Source organism: Topomyia yanbarensis, chromosome 3, assembly GCF_030247195.1.
Source record: "Topomyia yanbarensis strain Yona2022 chromosome 3, ASM3024719v1, whole genome shotgun sequence".
NCBI lineage: Eukaryota > Metazoa > Arthropoda > Insecta > Diptera > Culicidae > Topomyia > Topomyia yanbarensis.
In genome coordinates this window covers 22,402,021-22,426,201 of record NC_080672.1, presented here as the reverse complement: position 1 = coordinate 22,426,201, position 24,181 = coordinate 22,402,021, and the positions used below count along the sequence as shown (strand labels likewise).

At 36.2% G+C, this 24,181-nt stretch overlaps 1 protein-coding gene across 1 annotated transcript; it reads right to left on the bottom strand.

The window, feature by feature from the left end:
• Positions 1-5,950: 5,950 nt before the first annotated feature.
• Positions 5,951-11,369, bottom strand: LOC131692965 (glucose dehydrogenase [FAD, quinone]-like). Its single transcript, XM_058980406.1, has 4 exons — positions 10,619-11,369; positions 9,676-9,896; positions 8,803-9,620; positions 5,951-8,273 (listed from the first exon to the last, which is right to left on the bottom strand). Exons 1-4 carry the CDS (start codon positions 11,239-11,241, stop codon positions 7,950-7,952), a joined length of 1,986 nt encoding a protein of 661 aa, XP_058836389.1. The 5' UTR covers positions 11,242-11,369; the 3' UTR covers positions 5,951-7,949.
• Positions 11,370-24,181: the final 12,812 nt, after the last annotated feature.

The window sequence follows — 24,181 nt, the reverse complement described above, 5'->3', positions numbered from 1 at the left end:
GAAAATATGCCACTTCCGCAAGCCTAAGCTCCGTTTTGACCTTCAGAACATATGTATTCCACTTCACCACAACTCGGTTGTATCAACGACCGCAATGTTAAGTCCAAGATCGTTCGAAAGTTGGAGTTCGTGCAGCATGAAATTATATACAATTTAACATATCGAAAAAAAAATTTCAAAGCATATTTTTTCCTTTTTTATTACCAACTAAGAGTGAATCAATTTTCCTTTTTTATCTTTTTAACGACATTCAATTAGCAAGGGACTGGAAAGTGAAGTATATTTTTTCAATATTATGACCCATAGTACTCAAGGGAGAGCAAGGAGGTGAAGGAAGAAAGTTTAGAAAAGCGTGGGTAAGCTTAGAGTTTACCGACGACTTAACCCTTTGTCTGCTACCGTAGGAGTCAGGATCTTTTGGCATTAGGAAATGCGAATCATCTGAGTCTGGGGCGTGTTCGGACGAACGTTAAGTAACTTGTTACTCCATGCTGTCGGAACGACTTAGGGGAACTGTGGGTAAGACGGACAGATGGTCATTTTTGGCATATAATAAATAAACTTCAATTGTATTATATGTGCACCCTGCCATTATGGATAGCCTTGACTTTTGAAACACTCAGTAGGCTTTGACCACTGTTTAACGCGTACAATGTAAGCAAACATTAACAATCAGTAGTGCATTTTCATTCGGATGTAATTTTTAAGCCTTTGATTTTAAGGTTTATCGAGGAAAAAGTCATTTTTTTCGCGGATTTTTTCTTTTATTTCGATAATGTAACTCTTAAATGACGTCTTTGTGGAAAATAACAGGTATGTTGATATATGAGTAAATAAGTGCAAACGTTTTAAAAATATGTGTACTGGAGGGGCAAGAAGGACAATCTTGATTAATTCTATTTATTCAACCTTATAGAAATGTCTCGCATATGCAAACTTAAATCTTGTGATCAGAGGTCGAGAATCGTCAAGCTAGCTGAAGTCTGACACACAGTAATATTCAGGATGCACGTTAATGAGACCAAGGCTAAATACAGAATTCCTAGCACCTGGAAAAGGTAAACGACTTCGTGCAGGTCCCGCACTCTGGTTATGTGCAATCGAAGAACTGATTTTGCCAAAGGCATATTTAATGTATAACTTACCAGCTTTGTATAATAAGTGATCAATAAGAGTAATTGTATAGCTCTCTTTATGACATCAGCAAAAACGATATTAGATAATACATCATTTGCTTCAACTCTAAATTGAAAAAATGTATTTTTCGCCTCGAATTGAACATACATATTAATAATAACCACATACTATTAAAAATTAACCGTTAGAAACAGTAAATTGTGATATTTTTTGTTGTGATCATCATATCCCCAACATGTCCGTCTTACCCCCACCATATGTCCGTTTCACCCACAGCATAGAAAAAGTAGAGATATTTCTACGTTTTCTATTTCTTTTAAAAAAGATACTCTTTGATTTTTGTAACATAATCCGTCTGGATACTCGATAGCCAACATATGGAACTACAACATAGAGTATTACGTGTTGACAAAAACATACTTTTTCTATATTATATTTGAGTATGTTCTTAACATGTCCGTCTTACCCCCAGTTCCCCTACTTCATGCTGTCCGAACGGTAATCAAAGAGACAGCTTTCCTGACGGGCGAAACAGCTAGAGCACCTACTTCTAGTATAATTTACAATTATTTTGTACAACAGCTTAAAGAACCAAAAATAGTAAGGGAAAATCCACAACGTGACTGGAAGCGAATTTTTGAAAACACCCACTCCAAGCTTTTAAGCTCACGCCAACCGGAAAGTTGTAACCAACGAATTTTTATATAGGGTTAACAGGTGAGCTGGCTCAAATTGCAGTATTCGTCCCGGCCAGACAGATAGCATCGAGCTCCACCTATTCCAATGTGACGAAAATGTGGACTAATCAGCCAAGTGTTTTTTTGGCTCTGGATCGACGGCTCTCACAGCTACATCACGAGGACTGGATATACCCGACGTTTCAGCGTCAATCTAGACGGACCCGCCAACAAATTCTCAAAGAATTTCCATCGATGATATGCTATATGATAAATGTGCCCGCAAACGAGAGGAATATAGAAAAATATTTTAAAAATGATTATTATTTTATTATTATTTAAAATTATTATTATTTTATTTACATGTAACTAATAATTAGAAACTGGACAATAAATGCTTTACAAAAAAGCCCTGTGAGAGAAGCACCAATCTTTAGGAAAAAAGGCTTTTCGTATTTCTCCATCCCGCCGTTTTCAAGAAAAAGCTGTTTTGAAACCTTACATACACTAGAAAAAAGTTGGACATGAAAGGGTTAAATAAACGAATTGAAAAGAAAAAGATATTTATGTCAATAAATGTGTACGAAACAGCTTGTTGCCTTTTTTGAAGAAATTCAATTGTCCCTTGTTGTTTTAATCAGACCTAGCATTCAGTGTCCACGGGAAAACAGCCCAGGGATTGTATACCTCCAACAACGTGCGAGTCGTATACAAGAACAAAAACCCTCCATACTCGCCAATGTTGCGCTCAATTGGAACTAGTGCATTGAGCGGACGTCACTTCGAAAATCTAACGAAATCGTCCTAGGGACCATCCATAAATGACGTAGTATTATATGGGGGAGGGGGGAGTTTTGGTATTTTGTGATGATGTGTGACGACAGGGGGTAGGAGGTCATGTCAAGCTACGTAGCTTTTTTAAAGGGGAATAGCGGTTGACCTGATGTCACGACAATCCTACCCGTTTCATCTAACTAACATCGTTTTTTTATTTTTTAAATTTTTACGGGATCAAGGGGGGTATAATATGTGATATAATGTGTGGCACGTAAAACCCGATAATTCGCGATATATTAACGGAGCTCTAGAATATTAACAATGTACGCAAAATGTTCAAGGTATTGAACATTTCTCAATATAAAAAGAATGGGACTACATTAATATTTAACAACTTATGAAATTATTTTTATTTTTTCTATTTCATGTTATAAAAAAAGTCGAACAGCTGAGATCAAGGCTTGCCTTAATATTTGCATGAGTAAATAAATTGGGAAGTATTCGTACGATATAGATAAATATTGTATTCCGAATATTATTTCCATATTTCTTCTTTTCTTTCTTGAGTACTATAGAACAACTATTTGAATATTTTCACTAAAATTGAACACAAAATATGATTAACTTAATACTAAGTAGTACGGAAATAAAGAACAAAACCAATAATCCACCAAAATAGTGTAACTATGCCTTTCTCGCATATCGTCACATTAATACAATTAATAATCGCTCTGCAATCACATATGGGTCATTCCGAACGGGTCGTACAATCGACTTTCATGGCTTTTATTCATTTTTGGTTGAACTACTAAGCTGAAATCAATGTTTAGTAATCTTTGTCAATTGAAAACCTTGGCTTTCCTTCAACAACTGCAGATCCCCTGCCAAACTATCAACTCAAATTGCGAGCGCATTTCTTTGCGACGACTAATTTGAACTCACTTCCTTCGTGTCCCTGTAACATACCACTTCCCGCATTCAAACCACATTGTTTATTTATGAGAATCATCGTTTAAGGATCCCACGATCTGAGAAGAAAAATCGTGGGATTCGTAGGATAGTCATGTCCCTAATACCCATTTCGGGGTTCGCTATAGGCGTTTATAAGTATACGTGTTCGGCAGAGGTGGGAAAAACCGGTTGAGTACCGGTACGGTAAACAATATCTCCACACGAGTTTTCATTTCCTTTACACCGTGTGTGGTTTTGCTCTTGATTGTGTTCAACTGGGGTAAGAAAAGCAAACCGAAATTTCGTTTACACAGCCAATATTTTTAATAAAAATGTAGACAAATTTCGTTGTGATATATTAATAATCATTATATTGGTAAATGAAAAATTATTTTCCGACATCTTACTTGTAACAAAATTGAAGTTCGCTACAATGTTAAAATCATAGCTGGTTGATTTTAAATCAATACTTCATGATGATTTGTCATCAGATAGTAAGCAACATGGTTATTTTTGGTATGGTGAACTATCAAAAAGTGTCAATAAAAGCAAGCTGAATAGCCTCTGCTATTTTAATATCCAAGATGGCAGACCACAATTAAAGATGGCGGCTTATGCATGATAATCTATCATCTAAAACCATGCAACATGGACATGTTTTATAGGAGAAAGATGTGTAAAGGTCGGAAATTGATGGCTGTCATCTTTTTGAAATCCAAAATTCCAAAATATTGCGTTTCAATGATGTGTTTTATCTAATTTCATGCGGCAAGAGTATTTTTGATATCGAAAAAATATCTAAAGAATAAAAACAATTATTCTTCACTATTTTGAACTTCAAGATGGCGCTATTTTCACGACGATTTATAGTATAAAATCAAGTAAAATATTCATATATGGATGACTCTTAATGAATAAAAATGTATGTTCCCCACCAATTCAATATCACAGATGGTTAGTATTAAACATGATGGTCTATTAATGACGTTATATCTACTGTAATCATGTTATTCGAATTCAAAACAGCGTTTTCATGGTGTTTTATAATCGAAAATTATGCGGTCCTACATTCTTGGCCAACAAAATGGCAGTGAACACCAATATTTAACCTTGTTCTTTTCCATACAAAAACTGCGCTGATTACGACTGGCATAAATGTTGGACCTCTAGAAATCTTTCCCGTTGAAAATACCTATATTGCGTGGTGTTACAATCGATTGTTACGAAAAGTTCGTCGGTTCAAGATCTTGGACTTAAAAATTGCAGCGCACCTCAATCATTGACTTCTGTGCCGTAACGAAAAACAAAAACTCGCTATCTTGGATTTAGGTTCACCATGTTCAATCTTTGTATAGCAGTGGATGGCAATATTAAACTCCCAATTAGACAAAACAAAAAATATTGAATTTTCATCGCTTTAGATCATTTTTCGTCATAAAAAGAATGCCGTATTTAACTTAGGTTTCAAAAAGACGGAAGACAACAATTTCCAAACCAAAAATATGCACATTCCACGGTTTCACACGAATAATAGCCAAAACAAGGTCGCCATTTTAAATCCGTCTCCGCTATCTTGGTTTTAGTAGGACGGCAAACTTAAATTCTGGAACTGTAGACATCTCCCGGTATCAAATATTTCGATATTGCCCCATCAACATTGAACAATTAATCTCATTCAATTCAGTTGTCTATTCGGCAGCACTGCACATCAATTTACTGACTCTTCTTTCAACCGAAGCACCGTATGCAGAAAAAACTCGGTTCGGTTCGTTCTATAGTTCATAAAATAAGTTGCCGCGAATCAGTCACACTTTTATGATCCAGGTTATATTGTCACGCTGCTCCAAGCAAAAAAAAACGCTTTAATTAAAATATAGAATATCAAAATAAGGCGAAGAGAAAAAACAAATATTATCATAAAACTGCTGATATCATGAACATGAGTCACATTACCCCACGTGTCAAATTCGAGAGTCAGCTCAATAGTAAAATATCAGGAAAACGTGCTTATTAATAAAGAAAATCGTGACTTAGATCCTGAAATCATGAGCATAATTCAAACTACTCGTGACTAACATATCGAAAATCATTACTAAAATCATGAAATCATGAACACAAATCACTCTAATTCTGACTAAAAGATCACGATAACGTAAATATAATTTACAAAAATCGTGACTATGGTCCTGAAATGAACATGGATCGCGGTACCTTGCGAGAAAAATCCGATAGTATGAACTCACGAATAAAATATTATGGTAACGTAATGAGAAATTTCGAAAATCGCAACAAAGCTCCTGAAATCATGAACATGGTTTAACTGTCGGCGCTTTTAGTTATTATGGTTTGTTCAAACCAGTGTATCCTCAAATCATGAACAAGAATCATAAGAAAAACTGAACAAAACACAGTTACCCAAATAATAATTAGGATATAACACCTTGCATATTTTTGACGCGAACTAATCTTTTGAAAGCACAAATAGTTTCATGAATACAAGGTTTACTATACATAATTACAGGAACTCGGTCAAGATTTTCGTGAATCGTTAAGTTCACGAAATCGTAATTTTTTGTTCATGAATTTATGAACTCTGAACATTGACAACGTAATCATCTACAGACACTTACGTGCTTCTGAAACGAGAAGCACATTCTTGTGCATATCGTAGTAAGGATACTGGGTTCTAGAACAGTAACCAAATAGATCGTGCAACTCGCCACACAAGACTGTGGCCCCAAATAATTACTTGGGATGAGTACTTACTTGCTCCCATTGTAGTTTTTCTTTCAATTTTCAATGTACGAATTCTCTCTCGCGAGGAATTTGGAATGACAAATTGTAGAATACGTAGTTTGTTATACTGACGGTTCTTTGTTGGAGGGCCGAGCCGGTGCTGGTGTCTATTGTCGTGAAATGAGAATAGACCAATCCCATACTGTACCGCATTCCAAGCAGAAATCTTTGGGATTCTGTATGGCATATAATCGGCATTTCAACAGGAAATTTGCGACAAAAGAATTTGTTTTTGCTCTGAAAGTCAGGTTGCTCTAAAAGCTGAATCCGAACATGCCAACCATTTGCGTAGCTTGCCAACTTACGATCAAACAAAAACTTTTCTGCCGGATGTTCGTCCGAAAATATCAAAGAATTTGCTGCATTTTTCCAAGCACAATTGCAGTATTCTAGTCAGGACACTGACTGGACATTGCAAATTTAGTTATCACATTGCTACTATTCAGTGTGCTGAGCATTATTCGTGTGATCTTTGTGAATCCGATTACGGAACATTACTTGATATGAATTTGCCCTGCTGTAATGTAACTGCGTATCCGGACCTATGTACCTAAGTGCAGGGACCAAAAACCCAAGGATATGTTACTGTGTCTAACCCAGAGTGGTAAAGCGCGATAGGGTTTATCAGTAGATTTCATCATTCCTTCGGGAGTGAAGAAGCCAGGGTGCTTACTGTTTTGTGTTGTAAATGTAGTGTGTTGTTATTTTCCATTTTTCTACCTTTTTCGTTTACCTCCCTTTCCCTTCCCATTAGAACGGTGATGAAACGATCTGATAATGAACAAATCTCCGAATAACATGGGGGAAGTGCTAATCGAGATTATATTATATATTCTGATTTCCAATTTCTGATGATAACAGAGCGATTGTTGTTCAGCCATACATATTTCTTGTTCTAGTATGTTTAGTATGTAAAGGTTTGTTTCAATTATACTGTTAAGAGACTTTTAAGAATCAGGGCATTTTTTCAAAACAATACCTTATTGAAATTTCCCTCCGACATTTGATTCATCGTGTTTGTATATCGTGATTCTATGTATATCTAAATAAATCCAGCCAGTGCCACATAAAATAGAGCTCAAATAAAAAAAATAATCATAATTCTTTCCCGTTTCGTATCCAAAATTTTGCCTTTACTATTTGGAAAGTTATTTATATAAAGAATTCAGTACATTTTCATTATGCTCATTATTAACTCGATTAAGAAAGTGAAAATAACTTCGTTTCGCTCAGCTATAAGTATTTTAAAATATTTTCCCGGATTTTTATTTCACTGTTCCTAAACAAAAATTCTTTCAGCAGTAATTATTGAAACAGTTTGACCCAATATTTTTAAAATTACTATTGCATATACAATTGCATCGTTGATGGAAAAAATAGACATTTAGATCTTCTTATTCTATAAGTAAGCGTATTTCTATTTACATGTTAAACTCCCTCTCTCACAATTACGTTTTCGTTCGCAAATGTTCCTAATAAACCGTTTGTAAATTTAAGGTTTCCCCTTGTCCTTTACCACCACCATATATAAACAAAAACTTATAGCTACGATTCTTAGCATCTGTACATAAGCGTAATTCTCGCCCCACCACTGTGTAACCCTTTCAAATCTCACTTAAATCCAAAAAAGGCATTTTGACTGAAGGATCCGAAATCCTGCCCGAACTGATAATGAGTACTAAAGCCGGCTATTTCCGCTTGTAAAGAAACAGATTTATCAATCTTCTCACCAACAGTGCCGAGGGCCAAATCCTCTTTGATCAGATCAGCAGCCTTCTCTCCGATAACGAAGCTGATTGCAGATGTATGTGCAGCTGGTGGCTCTGGAACTACACCAATGTCAACCACTCTTAGCCGGGAAATCCCGTACACTCGGAGGCGAGAATCGACGACCGCTTCCGGATCGGTGATAGGACCCATTTTACAAGTGCCGACCTGAATAAAATATATAATAACATTGGAATTAGTTTCAAGTCGAAAATGTTTACTGACGAAAATCACATACGAATAAAAATAAACAATACACCATCGCATTTTTAGTACGTCGCATATAGATTGAAAAATCGAACCCGTACAATTCGATGGAAGACTGTGTCTAATGCTAAACGGTAAACGAATCCAACAAAATTACGAAACAACAAATCATCATATTGGTATCTTTATCCAAAACCGGTTTCTTGGAATGCAACAAACCACCGTCCAACGGTAGCGAGTTTCCATCAAGATCAATGTGCTGTTTTAATTGACTAGGAAACAATTATGTCAGATGGCCTAGTGCAGCCTTTTCACCCTACTGCTCCACTTGAGCTCGCAACTGGTTCGACAAGTTCGCCAACCTGAGCCTACCACCTGAGTTGCACAGTTAGAAGGCAAAATGGTGACGTCACAAGAGTCAACAACATCAAAACTTGCCGTACTGAGATCTATCGAGACTAGTTCTATCCCCACACCGGCTAATACTCACCTGGTGGTGAAAGGTGGCAGTCAAAGTGCGCACATGGCAGCGCCAGTATTCGTGTGTGTTGAACTCATATGTTTCACAGCCCGGCACTTGGCGTGAGTAGAGTTCCACTCCAAGCTCGCGGAAGGGTTGCTGGGATGTTACGCGTATTGCCTCTCGTATGCCGTACACTAGAGCTTCAAGGTCACGATCATCTCCGAAATATTGGTACTCGAAGCGTGGGTGGTGAAACGGGTTACTGGACTTAAGTCGAAGTTTTCCCCGTGTTCTAGGCTTTAGTAATAACGGAAGGTACTGGAACGAGCGGATGTTACGGATCGGTCGAAAGTATCCGTCGTACGTTTCGTTAGTGAGACGGAATGCTGTAGCGGTGCCTGGGCTAGAATCGAAGTCGACTGAGGTGAAAGCTTGCATGATTTCGACGTCCGGGAGACCTGGATCGGGATGCTCGGCGACGGGTGTTTTGATGTACATAAGGCATTCCACTGAGTTGGATGTGAAAACACCACGCCCGTTGATTAGTTTAATAAAGTTTCTCCAGTTTATGTTGTTATCCAATTGGACGAAAGTATCAATAGGTTTGTTGATGAGGTAGATCGGACCTAATACTCCCGGATGCTCGTAAAGAATTTCCCCTACTGGTAGATCTTGGATTAGTGGAATTCCAAGCTGTGATAGATGGTGGGCCGGTCCGATCCCGGAAAGCATCAGTAGTTTAGCACTTTCAAAGGCTCCAGCAGAAAGAATGACCTCTTGTCTAGCCTTAACTGCGAAGTACTTTTTGTTGCGAGTAAATAGCACTCCTTCGGTTACTTTGCTGTCTAAAAGAAAAAGTTTAGTTGCATTTAAAAACCAAGAAATTATGACACTGTTTACCGGAATCAATTAGCAGCTTCGTGACCCAAGCTTTGGTAAGTATGTGAAGGTTTTTGCGTTTTCCAACATTGGTGAGATAGGCTGTTCCACTCGTTACTCGGAAACCTCGGTCCGTGTTTGCCTGAAGATAGGATACCCCGATTTGTTCACCGGCATTGTAGTCAAGGTATCGATATCCGGCTTGCTGAGCGCTTTGGACGAACGCATGGGATACTTTGGACCTAAGCAACCCAATGGATGATTAATGGGATTTTTTGTAGGTATAATTTGTTAGGATAATTGTATTTTGTTTTAAGTTCGTTAATTAGCTTTAATTGGATGTATTTAAAGAATTTCTGAGTAAACATATATTATTAACCGGGTGTCTATAACACAGATATATTATTCTAAAAAACAAAAACAGCTCTGAACAGTCCGGTAAAAAACCGAGAATCTAACTGCAAATACTATTTGTCACTTGCACTCATAGAAGACGCAACGTTAAGTTTTTTTTTCGCAAAACCCGGTTCACCTTTTCTGTGGGCATACTTGGCATAGTTGTTCGAATCCTTGCAAAACTGTTTCGCAATAACGGCTTGCTTAGGGTATCTGTCTCTACATACGGTTCAAACGAGTATCTATACGATTGACGATTTCGTCTAAAACTTATGGCAAAACAGTTGATATGGACTAGGTCTAACGGTTGAAATTGCTAACATTAGTACAGCATGATTGACCATGAACAATGACAGTTACCATATTTTGGACTTGAATTCTTGACACGAGTAAGGAGTAGTTGGAATGTACCAAACCAGTTCAGTTGTTTCAGACATGATCGTTGTAAATGTTAACACAACGATTTGGTAAACACTCATCATAGACCGAGTTAGATTCTTCTATGGTTTCCTATTTCAATTTGGTTTCAGATAGCAATTTCCTTTCATTTTGCATCAATCTACTTTACCTGAACGGGCAATCTTCAACCGACAGGGGACCACTTTTCCCATGAAATCCATTGTCGTCAAAATCCTTGATACTGGCTCGCTCTGCTTTGATGTGGTACGGTAGAATTTCCTCCCAACTCCAACCGGGATTACCAGCCTGGGCCCAGCCGTCGTAATCCCTACGGTTACCTCTGGTATAAATCATATAATTTATAATCGAAGATCCACCTACACCCCGTCCATGAGGCCAACTGCACTTTCTATCGCGTAATCCCTGACATCCGATACTCTGCACTTCACTTTCATACGCAAAATTGTAGTCCGTTGATTGCAGATGTGGAGCTGCCAGAGGGATATCGGTGAAAATAGGAAGTTCACCCTTTCCTGCTTCCAGTAGCAGAACGGTCACTTTGGGGTCCTCTGTCAGACGGTTCGCCAGAACTGATCCCGCTGGGCCGGCTCCAACGATAATAAAATCATAACTTTTCCGCAGCTTTGATTCTCCATAGTTAATACCCCAAATGCGTGTGAAATCGACGTGATTTCCTAGCGTCAAGTTAATATCATCGTTCTTGTTGATTAAACATTCCACCGACGTTTGCAGCATAGCCGATAAGGCGAACAACCACGTCACGAGTATCATCGTTCCGGCAGATGTAATCCCTATTAGTATCTTAAATTATGAATTCTCTCTGCAAACCGAACGCTTCGCTACGTCAACATGATAGTTTTAATTAAACTACGCGCGTATTTCGATTCGGACCATGTCGGTCAACGGTTGCAATTGAACTGCGTGCATCTAATGCAATATTCAACATACCATAGAAAGCGAAATAAAAAAAAGTGCTAACGTTACTAAAATCTTTCCGAAGTGAAAAGTTAACTGGTTTTACAACTTTTACACTTAAGATCGGCAGCACCTTAGTCACGCGAGAGATCTATCGTAAATGCAGCTGCCGCAACACGCCTACATCGAGCAAGTGGCGGGAAAATATAAAACGGTTCAGCTGCTATGGTGCTTATAAGATCGTATGAATGAAAATTTTAAAACTGTTTTCCGTTGGGGGTGGAGAGTTGGAGTACAGAAGATTTATCTGCAGATGTTCAGATGGGATCCATACTCGGTAGAAATGAATCCATTTGCATACTGTGCCGGTTTTCGGATTATCAACTGTTTTCTGATTGTCGGCCAGCGTATGATTTAATCAAACAAAACGAGCTACAAAAAAACGCTGAAACATAGCTTTTCGCTTAAGTTAATTCGTTAGCACTTTAGATTGAATACAGCAGAATAATGTACTACCTTGTTTAAAATAATTGTCCAGAAAGTCATTAAAAACTTAAAACATTCACCACTGGTGCTGGTAGAAAATACTTTGAGATACTGCTGCAGTTAGTGTGTAGAAAGTTGGGATGGGATTCATATCTCCTTCGACTGCTGTTACTGTTTAGCAAACGGGACCGTAAAACCAAACCTTATAAAGAAATATTGTGATTCCCCGTAGTTAGGGTGACCATATCAGACAAGTAAAAAACCAGGACAGTCGAAAGGGTAGTGCTTCCTCCCGCTAGCTCTCAATCGATATTGCCTTTTCCGCATGTTTTCGGCAGTTAAAAAGTTTTGGGGTCTGGCAGGCAGAGCTTCGACAGTAAAAAAGTTCTGTGAGTCTGGGAGGAAGAGCTCTGCCAGAAACTCTTTCGTCGGAATTCGATCACCAAGAACTTTTACAGAAAGGCAGTTCTTGCTACACCACCATCAGCAAACGTTTCATGCTAAGATGGTTTGTGCAAGACCGACGAGGAGTTTTCAGTACTATAAACACGACATTGACGTAAATCAGAAACATCAGCGATCCCAAGTAGCTTCCCTGCGCTATGCCTCACAATCTCCAATGACAACCGTTATCTCTCGATTTGAGAGCTGCAAAACCTACCGTTGTTACCAAAAATTTCTCCGTTTAATCGATTGTTATATGAAAACTGGCGGATAGCTTAGTGTAAATATCAGTTGGAGCCAGAGCTTGAAATAATTGACATCCCTGCGTGAACTTGAAAGAAAACAAAATTCAATTCATGCCCGTCGCGATGAATGAAATGTTTGGTTCGTTTCCCACGTCATTCGTTCTCCCGACACAGCGTATTCAGGTTCAGACTTGTTCGGTTTCAGAAGTAAACTGAATTTTATTTCCGTTCTACCTATGAGAGTGATTATTGAGCAAAAGTGCACCAGATATAGATTATGCAGTTCACTTATGCTCGAAAATGTAAAAGATGCCAGCTGTCCACATAAAAACAAATAAATGCTTTGGTTGGTGAAGGAATTTGTATTTCCTCTGCACTCAAGCATTCCATTTTGCATGAAGTTTCAGTCAGTTGGAAAGTTAATGAATGAGGGATGCGGTGAATCTGAATTTTGGTTTCAGTAAATACAAGCAGAAATAAGTAACCAGCACTGGTTGGAGCGCGACATTCCATATGTTATGTAGGATGCTAGACTCGGTGGTTACTCGCTGTTCAGCGTCCAGGCGTGAAGACACGTTAATCGTCCATTAACTATTTCATTTATTTGATACGCCTCAATGCACTACCTGAGCCATAGATCTTTTAATATTATTAATGTGTAAATAAAAATAAATATATCGAATTTTATTGTATATCCATCGGATCCTGTGTACGCGATTTGTTACCCTTGTTGCCTCTTGTTGCTTGTGGATCACTTAGTCTACTTTCACTCGGTTAATCGTTTTCGTTCATGCTATCGTCGCTGTTAATGTTGTATGGGCTTTCACGATTACCTGGTTTGAATTGTTTGTGGGGCCTACGGGTCACGATCGCGTCTCCGTGTTCTTTGTTATTTACTTTATTATCGGTGGTGCTAACAGTTGATTGGGAAGTAGTAGGCGCATCACAATGATCGAACAAGCTGTGCGTAGGTTCTCTTGTTCCAGTATCCGTTGGTACCTGAGCTACAACTCCGGTGGTTTGTGATTTAGTTGATGTTGATGAAGGGCTGTGTGATGCTTGCAGTTGATATTGCTTCGTTAGAGGTTTGTGTGCATGGTTTCTCGTAGTGTGTCTTCTTGTGTAACAACGTAGGGCACGCAGGGGTCTGTCCTTCATGCGTGCACTGCGTGATTTGAGATTTGGTCACTCGTTTTTCTTTGAATTGAAAATTCAGATATGAAGGAATAGGTTCCGTCACTCGCATTCTCACGAAACAAATACCGTTGGAAACACCTAGAAAAATTTTCTCCAGGTTTCAACCTTAAAGGATTCCATATTACGTATTCCGACATGATGGTTGTAATAAATTTATTAACAGTACCCAGGTGTAGATCGTGCAGACGCATATCATTCTTATCATTGTCAATATAAACTGGTATCTTGGTCCTAACATTAGCATGCTCAACGACGTATTGCATGTTGTCTTCCATAGCGTAGCTTTCCGTTATGGCCAATGTTTTAAAAGTTATCAGTAACGAGTGTGGTGGCTTGTATGACGACGACTTTCGTTAGTCTAAACTGCATTTTCAAATTTGTTGTTAAATTTTGCTGTAGAGTTTCAAACATATTGAAATAAATTATCGATATCGTACCGATGAAAGTAACGGTGCTTTATTGTTCACACTGTCTTGGTGTCTGTCTGGTGAGAGCTAGTCGCATAGTGTGTGTTTGAATGTTTCCTCCGCTTGATGGCATTTCCTGCAGGCACTATCTTAAGCCTTTCCTAAATGGCTCTGAGAGCAATGCACAGTGGTCCAGGATGTGAATTTAGCAGGAATTTTAACTTTTTGCTAAAATTAAATGACTTAGCCTTACAATATGTGGTTGTGGGTGGTTTTAAATTTAGCAATATTTAAAACAGAACTTTTCAACGGTTTGAGATAGAGCTTTACTGTCTGCGATGAAGTTGTAGAGCAACACATTTTAGATAAATTGACTGACTGAAGATTGCTGAAGACATGCAAGCTCTAGCTTTTATACTTTCCATTGCACGAGAAATTCAAATGTGAGCTTTAGGGTGTTCCTAAAAAAACGGTTTTATTTCTATAACTTTTGAAGTTTTTATTTTACGCTAAAGTACCCTTTGGACAACTTGAAGATTATTTTATGGTGCATAATTTGCTGAAAAACACCAACTACTTAACTTTTTCGTTTTAAAGTTATAAGAACTTTTATATTAAAAATATAACTTTTTCAAATAGAATTCTCTTCGATTCGGGCATTAAACATTAAATATCGTTGCTTTCATATGAAATAGCATGTTTTGTAGTATAGATCACCAAAAAATGGCAAATATGATATTTTTTTTATATCCTGCAATATTTACTCAAAAAATAGTTTATTTTTAGTAAAAAGTATATATAACTTTCTAACGAGTGAAGCTAGAGGTTCAATATATTAAGACAAATTGTTCTCCTTCAAAATATCTGAAAGTATTTCTAAAGTGATCTTAATGAAAAATCAAAACTGCAAATGTTATACAAAGAAAACCATTTTTTTAGAAACACCTTAATTTTTTTTGGTAAATTTCTTGTAAAATGAAAAGTACACCACATAGAGTTTCAATGTCTTCGACAAAGTTTTTAAAATTGAATTTTCTTAAATTTTCTGGAAGACAGCGAAACTCTATCTCGAACCATTAAAAAGTTAATCTTCTGATTTTAAAAAAATTAGAACCACCCTACCCACTATTTAAAATAATAGAAAAGTATTGTAAAGTGCAATATTTTATCATGAAAACGAAACTATATTTTTTATATTGTTCACCGTGAAATTTAGACATATTACAAGAATCAATTCCTAAAAAACCAAATTTTTAATATAACTTTTTCAGTTTTCATTTTTTTCCAACCTATCCTTCAGATGTTTTTCAGAGTTTTTGAAGACGAACATTTTCTTCTAATACATCAAAACTCTAGTTTTTACTGTTCAGAAGATGTAAGCACTATCGTATTCGCTATTTTTTGCTCAATTATAACTCTAATCATGACCTTATTTATGGTTCAAAAAGAATTATCTTTTATTTGCCCCAAATGAATAATATTGTTATTTCAAACAACCCCATTTTTGGCGAAAAAGTGCACATAACTTTTCAACGGAAATAGTTAGATATATGGTGCCATGAAACAAATTATTTGCCTTGAAACAATCTTAAAGTTTTCTGAAGACTACTTCAGTTTTAAATGAATACAAAAGGTAATTGAATAAAACTGTATTTCTAAGAAACACCCTAAGCTCCGGCTTTATATTTGTTGTAAAATAAAAAATATGGCAGCTAGAGCTTACATGTCTTCAGCAAACTTTTCCAAAATTTGTCGGTCTAAAACTTTGCTGAAGGTCGTTTGGCTCTAGCTAGAATGATTAAAAAGTATTTTTTTGATCTTGGTAAAATTGGAACCACCCTAACTGATGTTTTAACAAAAAGAGGTGGCTCATAATCTACGAAAACTTCTCCAAAGACGTAATAAGGCTTAGTTGTTTAGTTTTAGTAAAATCTCAAAATTCCTCCTAAATTTGCATTCTGGACCACTGTGCAAAGGCCTTTCAATAGGTCCTTTATTTCAATGTTTACGCAAAGCAAGCAATTCTATAGTGATACTCTTTGAGTATTGAATAAACCTTCTTTACTTGAGTGCAGGGCCGGCGGAACACTTTTTTCGCTAGTGAGATTCCGAGTGTTTCCTACCCTAGTGACGAAAGTTCAGACGTGGCACAGTGGAGTATTTGACCGAAAAAGCTGGCCGAAAGTTAAATTTTCAAAAACCGTTATCAAGGACATTATATTATATCATGATATTCCCTAGTAATTTCTGCATTAGATGGCAACCACGTTGCGTGTATTTACTAAAGTTTGGCAACGTTGTTAACTGTCAAAGGTAGAGGTTTTTAATACCCCAGGCTGATTTAAAGTTACGCGTGGAAGCAAAATCTTCCAAATATTATTTATTCGAACTGTTTCGAATCAAATATCCTATGTTTTGAATAAACCAAGGTCAGGGTCATATTTTGGTGTAGATGGATCCATATACTTGAAAGAATATTAGTCTTATTAAACTTAAATACAAAGAAAAAAATCCGCCATTTTCTTACTTCTCAAAATTGAAAAAGTTTATGTCCCCAATCCGTCCCAGTGAAAACTCTTGTGCCCTGATTAAGTTTAACCCAAATACTACTAGATCGGCGAAAAAAAACTTGCACATAATTGCTCCATTTTGAATGCGAGATATTTGAAAAATTTGCCATTTTTGACATTTTTCCTCGTTGTATTACATTGTCTGTGCGTAGTTCAAACATTTACAAGGATATTTCTTTTCGAAATAATGTGTAATTCTTGGCAAGATGTAGGTTTAGTTAGCTGGGAAACGAAATGATGGTTTTACATTTCTTATAAAAGAAATGTATAGAATTCGCTCAAACTTTCAAGATTTTTTCCGAGGCCCGGAGGGCCGAGTCTTATATACCAATCGACTCAGCTCGACGATTTGGGACAATGTCTGTGTGTGTGTGTGTGTGTGTGTGTGTGTGTGTGTGTGTCTGTGTGTGTGTGTACGTAACGGACAAATTCTCATTCGTGTTTCTCAGCAATGGCTGAACCGATCTTATCCAAACCAATTTTAAATGAAAGAACTAAAAAACAGTATGAACGCTATTAATTTGTTTTTGATTCTGATGTTTAGTTTCCAAGATATGAATGTTTGAATGCGCAAAAATGGCGTTTTTGCAGTTTTTTAAAATTATCTGCCGGAATTGACAATGTAGATTAACAATTTATATGTTTTTATACAGTTTTAACGAATACCTTTCGAACAAGCTATAGATTGTTGAAATCGGACTACTATCAAAAGAGATATTTAACATTAAATGCGGACGAAAGATTTTTATCATTTCCCATAGCCAGAAATATGACCAAAAACATGTAATCTATTATTAACGCCAAAACGGCTTATTTTAGGTCAATAGTATCTTCGGAGAATTTTTATGGAGGCAATATGCCCTTTCTTTTGGTATTGTGCTTTTGCTGATTAATCCCCCTATGAGTGAGATATTTTCACAATTTTTTTTGGAAGTGATTATATCGAAATGATGCCTTCAGCAAATTTGTAGCTCTTACTTTTGCGAATAACGTTACTGAAGACTTCAAATATCTATTTTGAATACTTTAAAAGTTATGGCTTGTTGTTTGTTGATTACTCTTTGTCGCCTATTTATTGTTCAATATAGTAATAATCCATTGAAATAAGCCTAACATTATTTCCATAAAACGAATTTTGTATTTCATTTTACTATCTACAACCGCTAGAAATAATCACCGAACACTTCCAAGTTATCTGGAAGGAACTTGATAACTTATCAGTACAAAAATGTTCATTTGTGCGAACTTTCTGACTGCAATTTTGCTAACTTATAACCATCGGATCGATCTGAAACATATCGGAAAATGAAAAGCGAAATAAATAACTCCAAGCAACGGCGTAGCCAAGAGAAGGTTTTGGGGTTTAACACCATACAACCCCCCCCCCCCCCCCCACAACACCCAAAAAAAAATTGGATTGAAGTTGAAAATTTATTGATGCAGACTGATTTAATTCAATATTACAATAACAATTATCTGATCCGTAGATTGATAACCTGTTGTTGTAAACATCATGAGGACTTTTGATAAATTGTCGGAATGGGGTCCTGATATGTAACTGATCTATTGGTCTTGATTTCACAGTTGTCTAATAGCATCAATATCAAATTCCTGTCTGAAAACATTCCAATAGAAAATTCCAGAGTTCTGTAATCAATCATAATCCTCAGATTTATTTTCAAATTGATCTCGTTTTTGTAGAGATGTACTGTAATAAGGGTCTTTATTTAATAGGAAGCGAAGTTAAAATTGATTTAATTCAATGAAACATAGAACTGCTCAACGAAAAATGCATAAATTTCAACAATTGCTTAAAATGTTTTTGCCTTTCTCATTCACTCTAAAATTCGTCAATCTAATCCCGACCGGGAGGACCGAGTGTCATATGCTGCTCTTCCCATCGGCTGCTATTGAATTTTTTATTGATTGGACTTCCGGTTCCGGAGTTACGAGTTGAAGAGTGCAATCACACAACAAATTCCCATATAAACTGAAATGAAAAATTTTCAAAATCAAATTTGTATTTTTGATGCCAAATGACATTATAATGCATGAAACATTGAGATTTGATGTAAACTCGAAAAAATAACGTTTGACAAAAATTGATTTTTTTGGACTTTGGTACTTATTTGCTCTGTTACTATTTTCTGAAAAATTAATTCTGCATAATTTTAAAACTTCAAAAATTACGGTTTCGGAATTATGCCGTTTAGACATTAAGATCGATTTTCACCAAACCCCCACCAATTGTAAAATTGGTATTGTAAAAAACGTAAGGGCGGTACTTCAATGCAAACCGTTCATTCATACTCCCAAACCGTTCATTTTAGAGAAATTATGTCTGAGAGAATGTTTTTGGGGATTAAATTCGCTTTCTTTTAAAGTAAAATGTAGCTAGGGTGGTCCTCTCAAACATTCTTTTCGAAAAATTATTTTTCGAACAAAATGGTATAGCAAGGTACTTACTTCAGCAAAGTTGTAGAAAAATGTTTTTCAGTTAACATTTTCAAATGAATTAAAGTTATAGCACTATCGGTTTTTATGTTATAATTATTTTTATTCTTTAACTTAGGGTGTTTCTGAAAAAGTCAGTTTTTTAACTATAACTTTTTAAATAGTTAGTCTATCTTCATACTCTCTATGAAGCAATTTTAGTACTTTTCATTGCGCATATTTCTTTGCGCAGTTACGATCATTTTTTTTTTAAATAAAAATGATAGTTTTCAATGTCCTCTAACTCAGAAGGTTGCAAAAACTAGGAGCTAACTTTGTACTCTTTTGAAAGTGCAATAAAAATACTATGAAATATTTCAAAATCAAAGTCAGCATTTTTGCCCTTCGATGTCAAATATAAACAACAACACCACGAGTCGTGACAGTTTAATTGGTATCAATCTCATTCATGAATCGAATCGCAGTAGCCGACGACTGCTTTGATCAACGCGTGTAGTGCTTTGTATTATTAGTGCTGTTAAAATGCATAAAATAAAGTTGTTCGATCTCTGGAAAGTGGCCAAAGGTGAAAATAAAAATAAAATAAAAGTTGTGTTTGAGGAAATAATGAGATAATTTGATGTGGGACAAAATGAAAAAAAATAAGTTCACTCAGAATGCAAAAGCTGTAACAATTAAAACATGTAAAAGGTTTGATCAATTTTGGAAAGACAGTAATCGAATTGAGACGAAAGTGCTCGATAAAAATTCGAAATATTTTGAGAAGCCGTTAACAGTTCCTACAAAAGATTCAAACTGCACTTCCTCCCAAACCAGCATTCACAGAAATTCGTCGCTTACTTAGAACAGAATGAAGGGTAATCCTTAATTCATTTGCTTTTTAAGGCAAAATGCGCTACATTTTATATTATGTCAACACTTCCATTACCAACAAGTTTCATGAGCGAACAAGGAGCTGAGGCTCGGAACGATCGACTGAGTCACGGTAGAAATTGTTCAAGAGTCGCGAACATGGAAGTTGTTTTCTTTAGAGTAATGGACTCGTCTAATCCGGTTCTTGCAGTTAGAAGATCCCGATACAGTAAACGCACTGAAATAAGTTCAATATTAAATGAGTTAGCACTTTGAGAAAAGAGACACGATTCAGATAACTATAACGAAAACGATGCTGATGATGTTGATTTTTTTTTATTCATTTCGTTTATTTGATAGGCACAAATGCGTTAGCTTGGCGGTGCCAAATTCTTTTGTTTTTACATTTTGTATATTTTAAAACTAGGAGGTTACAATGTTGAAATATTTTTTTAAAAAAGAAAAATTTTACAGCTATCTTAAGACTAGAAATAAGATTTTATATACAAGAGAGGGGGCGAAAGATTTTTTTTATGAAAAAATTTTAAAACAAGGAATTCAATAGTAATAATTTTTAGGAAATATTTACAGTTATCTTAAAACTAACAATATAGTTTGGTACACAAAAGGGGGAACAAATATTTATGAGAAAATTCGCAGGTGTTTTAAGACTAGGGATACAATTCTATTTACAAGATGGGGGACAATAGTTTTAACAAAGAGGTAAAATTACAACTATCTTAAAACTAGGAATACAGAATACAAATTTGAACTTTTTTAGCGGAGACTTATGCTTGGTCAAGATATTCAGAGGGGGGCTGTAGAAGCAGTTGCATCAAGGACAGGGGAGAGAAAGCGTAGATGGTGACCGGGAGAGAAGAGCAAAACTTGCAACTTTCGCTCAAACGGGAGATCAGCGAAAGATGATGATGATGTTGATGATTGTGATTATAATAATTATGAGGATGACGATGATAAAAAAGTAGTTACGTAGAATAGTAAAATAAATATCTGTCTGAGCCTAACGTTTTCAATATTTGTGAACATATATTTGACAAGCTCAAAAAATCATTTAACAACTCGACTTTTTGATCTAGTAAAGCAGGTTCTAAATGGCAATGACCAGACCCTTAATGTCATTTAATCATAATGTTGATGTCAACATTTTTCGCTGAATGACAAAAAAGCAAAAGTTGATTTTGAGATATTTTACAGTATTTTTGATGCACTTTCGAAAGAGTTCAAATTTAGCTGCTAGTTTTTGCAACCTTCTGAGTTAGAGGTCATCGAAAACTATCATTTTTATTTACAAAAATGATCGTAATTCGATAACGAAAAATGATATCGATTCACATTCTTCAGCAGAAATATGCGTAATGAAAAGTACTAAAATTGCTTCATAGAGAGTATGAAGATAGACTAACTTTTTAAAAAGTTATAGTTAAAAAACTGACTTTTTCAGAAACACTAAAATGACACCCTAAGATAAAGAAGAAAAATAATTATAACATGAAAACCGATAATGCTATAATGCTATAACTTTGATGCATTTGAAAATGTTACTTGAAAAACATTTTTCTACAACTTTGCTGAAGTAAGTACCTTGCTACACCATTTAGTTCCAAACATATTTTTCGAAAATAATGTTTGAGAGGACCACCATAGCTACATTTTGCTTTAAAAGTAAGAAAATTTAATTTCCAAAAATATTCTCTCAGACATAATTTCTCTAAAATGAACGGTTTGGAAGTTATTGATTTTTGTACCGAAAAACCGCCCTTGTGACCCATAGTGGAATGGTGGGTTTTTTTCAAGAAAAAGCGTTGATTTCTTAATTCTCAGTCGCGTTGGAAATTTGAGTAAAGTATAAACTTCAAATCGATTAAAAGAAAATCGATTTTTTTTGGCTCAGTACAATATACATAACCCCTTTAGAAAAATCAGTTTTCTCACCACAATGCATTGATTGAGGAATTTAGATATTTTATTAACAGAGCATTAGCAATAATTCGTTTGTATGTCTATTTTATGGGCCATTTTTTCGCCTTCCCATTGATTTGGTTTGAGATTTCTAGCATTGATGTTGTCCTATGCTGATTTGAGTGATTCTCTGAGTCCTGCCACTATCCCATGTAGTATGTGTTATCAAAAACATCGCGAAGCATCAAGTTCTAAATGTTCTCAAACGATATAATATCCGAAGAGAGTGATAAGAGTTATAAGAAATGTCTCATCACACTGTTAGGTGGATTAAAAGCGTTTTATTCAATCAGAGCGCATCAAAGTGCTTCGGCACCAGCTGATACATTTCGAAACACAGTTCAAGCAACATATGCAGTTCAATTCTGCACGAAAACAAATCTATTCGAAGCACTTTGAAGCGCTCTGGTTCAATAAAGCCATCATTTTGTTTCCTAGGTAAGTAAACCTAAATCTTGCCAAGAATTACACATTATTTCGAAAAGAAATATCCTTGTAAAAGTTTGAACTTAGCACGGACAATGTAATAAAACGAGGAAAAATGTCAAAAATATCTAATTTTTCTAATTCAAAAAGGAGCAATTATGTGCAAGTTTTTTTGCCGATCTAGTAGTATTTGGGTTAAACTTAATCAGGGCACAAGAGTTTTCACTGGGACGGATTGGGAACATGAACTTTTTCAATTTTGAGAAGTAAGAAAATGGCGGATTTTTTTTCTTTGTATTTAAGTTTAACAAGACTAATATTCTTTCAAGTATATGGATCCATCTACACCAAAATATGACCCTGACCTTGGTTTATTAAAAATATAGGATATTTGAGTCGAAACAATTCGAATCAATAATGTTTGGAAAATTTTGTTTCCACGCGCAGATTTAAATCAGCCTAGAGTATTAAAAAACCCCTACCTTGGAAAGTGAACAGGGTTGCCAAACTTTAGTAAATACACGCAACGTGGTTGCCATCTAATGAAAAAATGACTAGGGAATATCATGATATAATATAGTGTCCTTGATAATGGTTTTTGAAAATATGACTTTCGGCCAGCTTTTTCGGTCAAATACTCCTCTGTGCGTGGTGTGTACAACTGAAAATGAAAATCCCTGGATAATAGCTGGTGGCTGTTAACAGGCTGTATGACGGACGGCTCAGCGAATCTTCTTTTCGCGGGTACTGAAGCCCGCATGAGACGCTGGCTAATGGGAAGGCACTTCCGACGACCGACAAACCCTTAGGCTCAATGGAGTTCGATTGGAATATTTCTCCGATGGCCAAAATAATGCCGATAAGTATCCTTTTCGATACAAACTATTACCAGGTTTATACAACCGGTCCTTGGATGGTCTACTTCCGGATCAAAGATAAGCCATTTAACAGCAACGATATACGCGTGATCTAACTAAACAACACTCGGCCGTGTACAAAGAAGTATCTAGTATATGTACCCGCTCGGGAAGTAGAGATTGATGGTGTAGTCTCCGACAAGGGCTTAATTGCAAAGTATGGGGTTGTCTCCTTCAAACACCCTTTGCTTCAGTTAGCGAAAATATAAGAAAACTACTAGTTTTCCATTGGCCTCATTTCGAGTGTTTCGTCAGCACAGCCCTTCCAAACTTTGTTCTTTTGAACGAACACGTCTACCTGTTCGCTTTTCATTCCTCGGGGCATAAATTGCCGTCGTTGCAAACAATTGGGCCTATTATGATCGATACAATGCAGTTAGAGTGCAGCTGTCAAACACGTATATCAAACAGTTGGGCAGATGGCAATAGTGGAACACGGATTTCCAACGTTTATCAATTTGAAAGTTTACACAGGTTTTTGAAGAAATTTTGTTCTAGCCTAATCGTCTGTTATCTGTGGTGCCACTGTGCGCAGGTGGTCAAAGACGCTTTCGCTTGATTTTCGGAGTGGCGCGCACTCTGGGTACTAGTGCGTCTGCCGAAATGTTAGCAGCAATGTCAAACGTTTTTCTAAAATGTGATGTACAATTTCATGTCGGTTCGGTTCATCGTATAAAGTTTAGTTTCGGTATATGGAAGAAGAAGTAATACATTGTTCATATAATTGCTGCACTGATCGGCTGGATATTTTCAAATATTTCATACTGCAGTAAAGGCAGCAATTTTGTGCATTTTGTTCCTTATCCTGAAGCTAACAT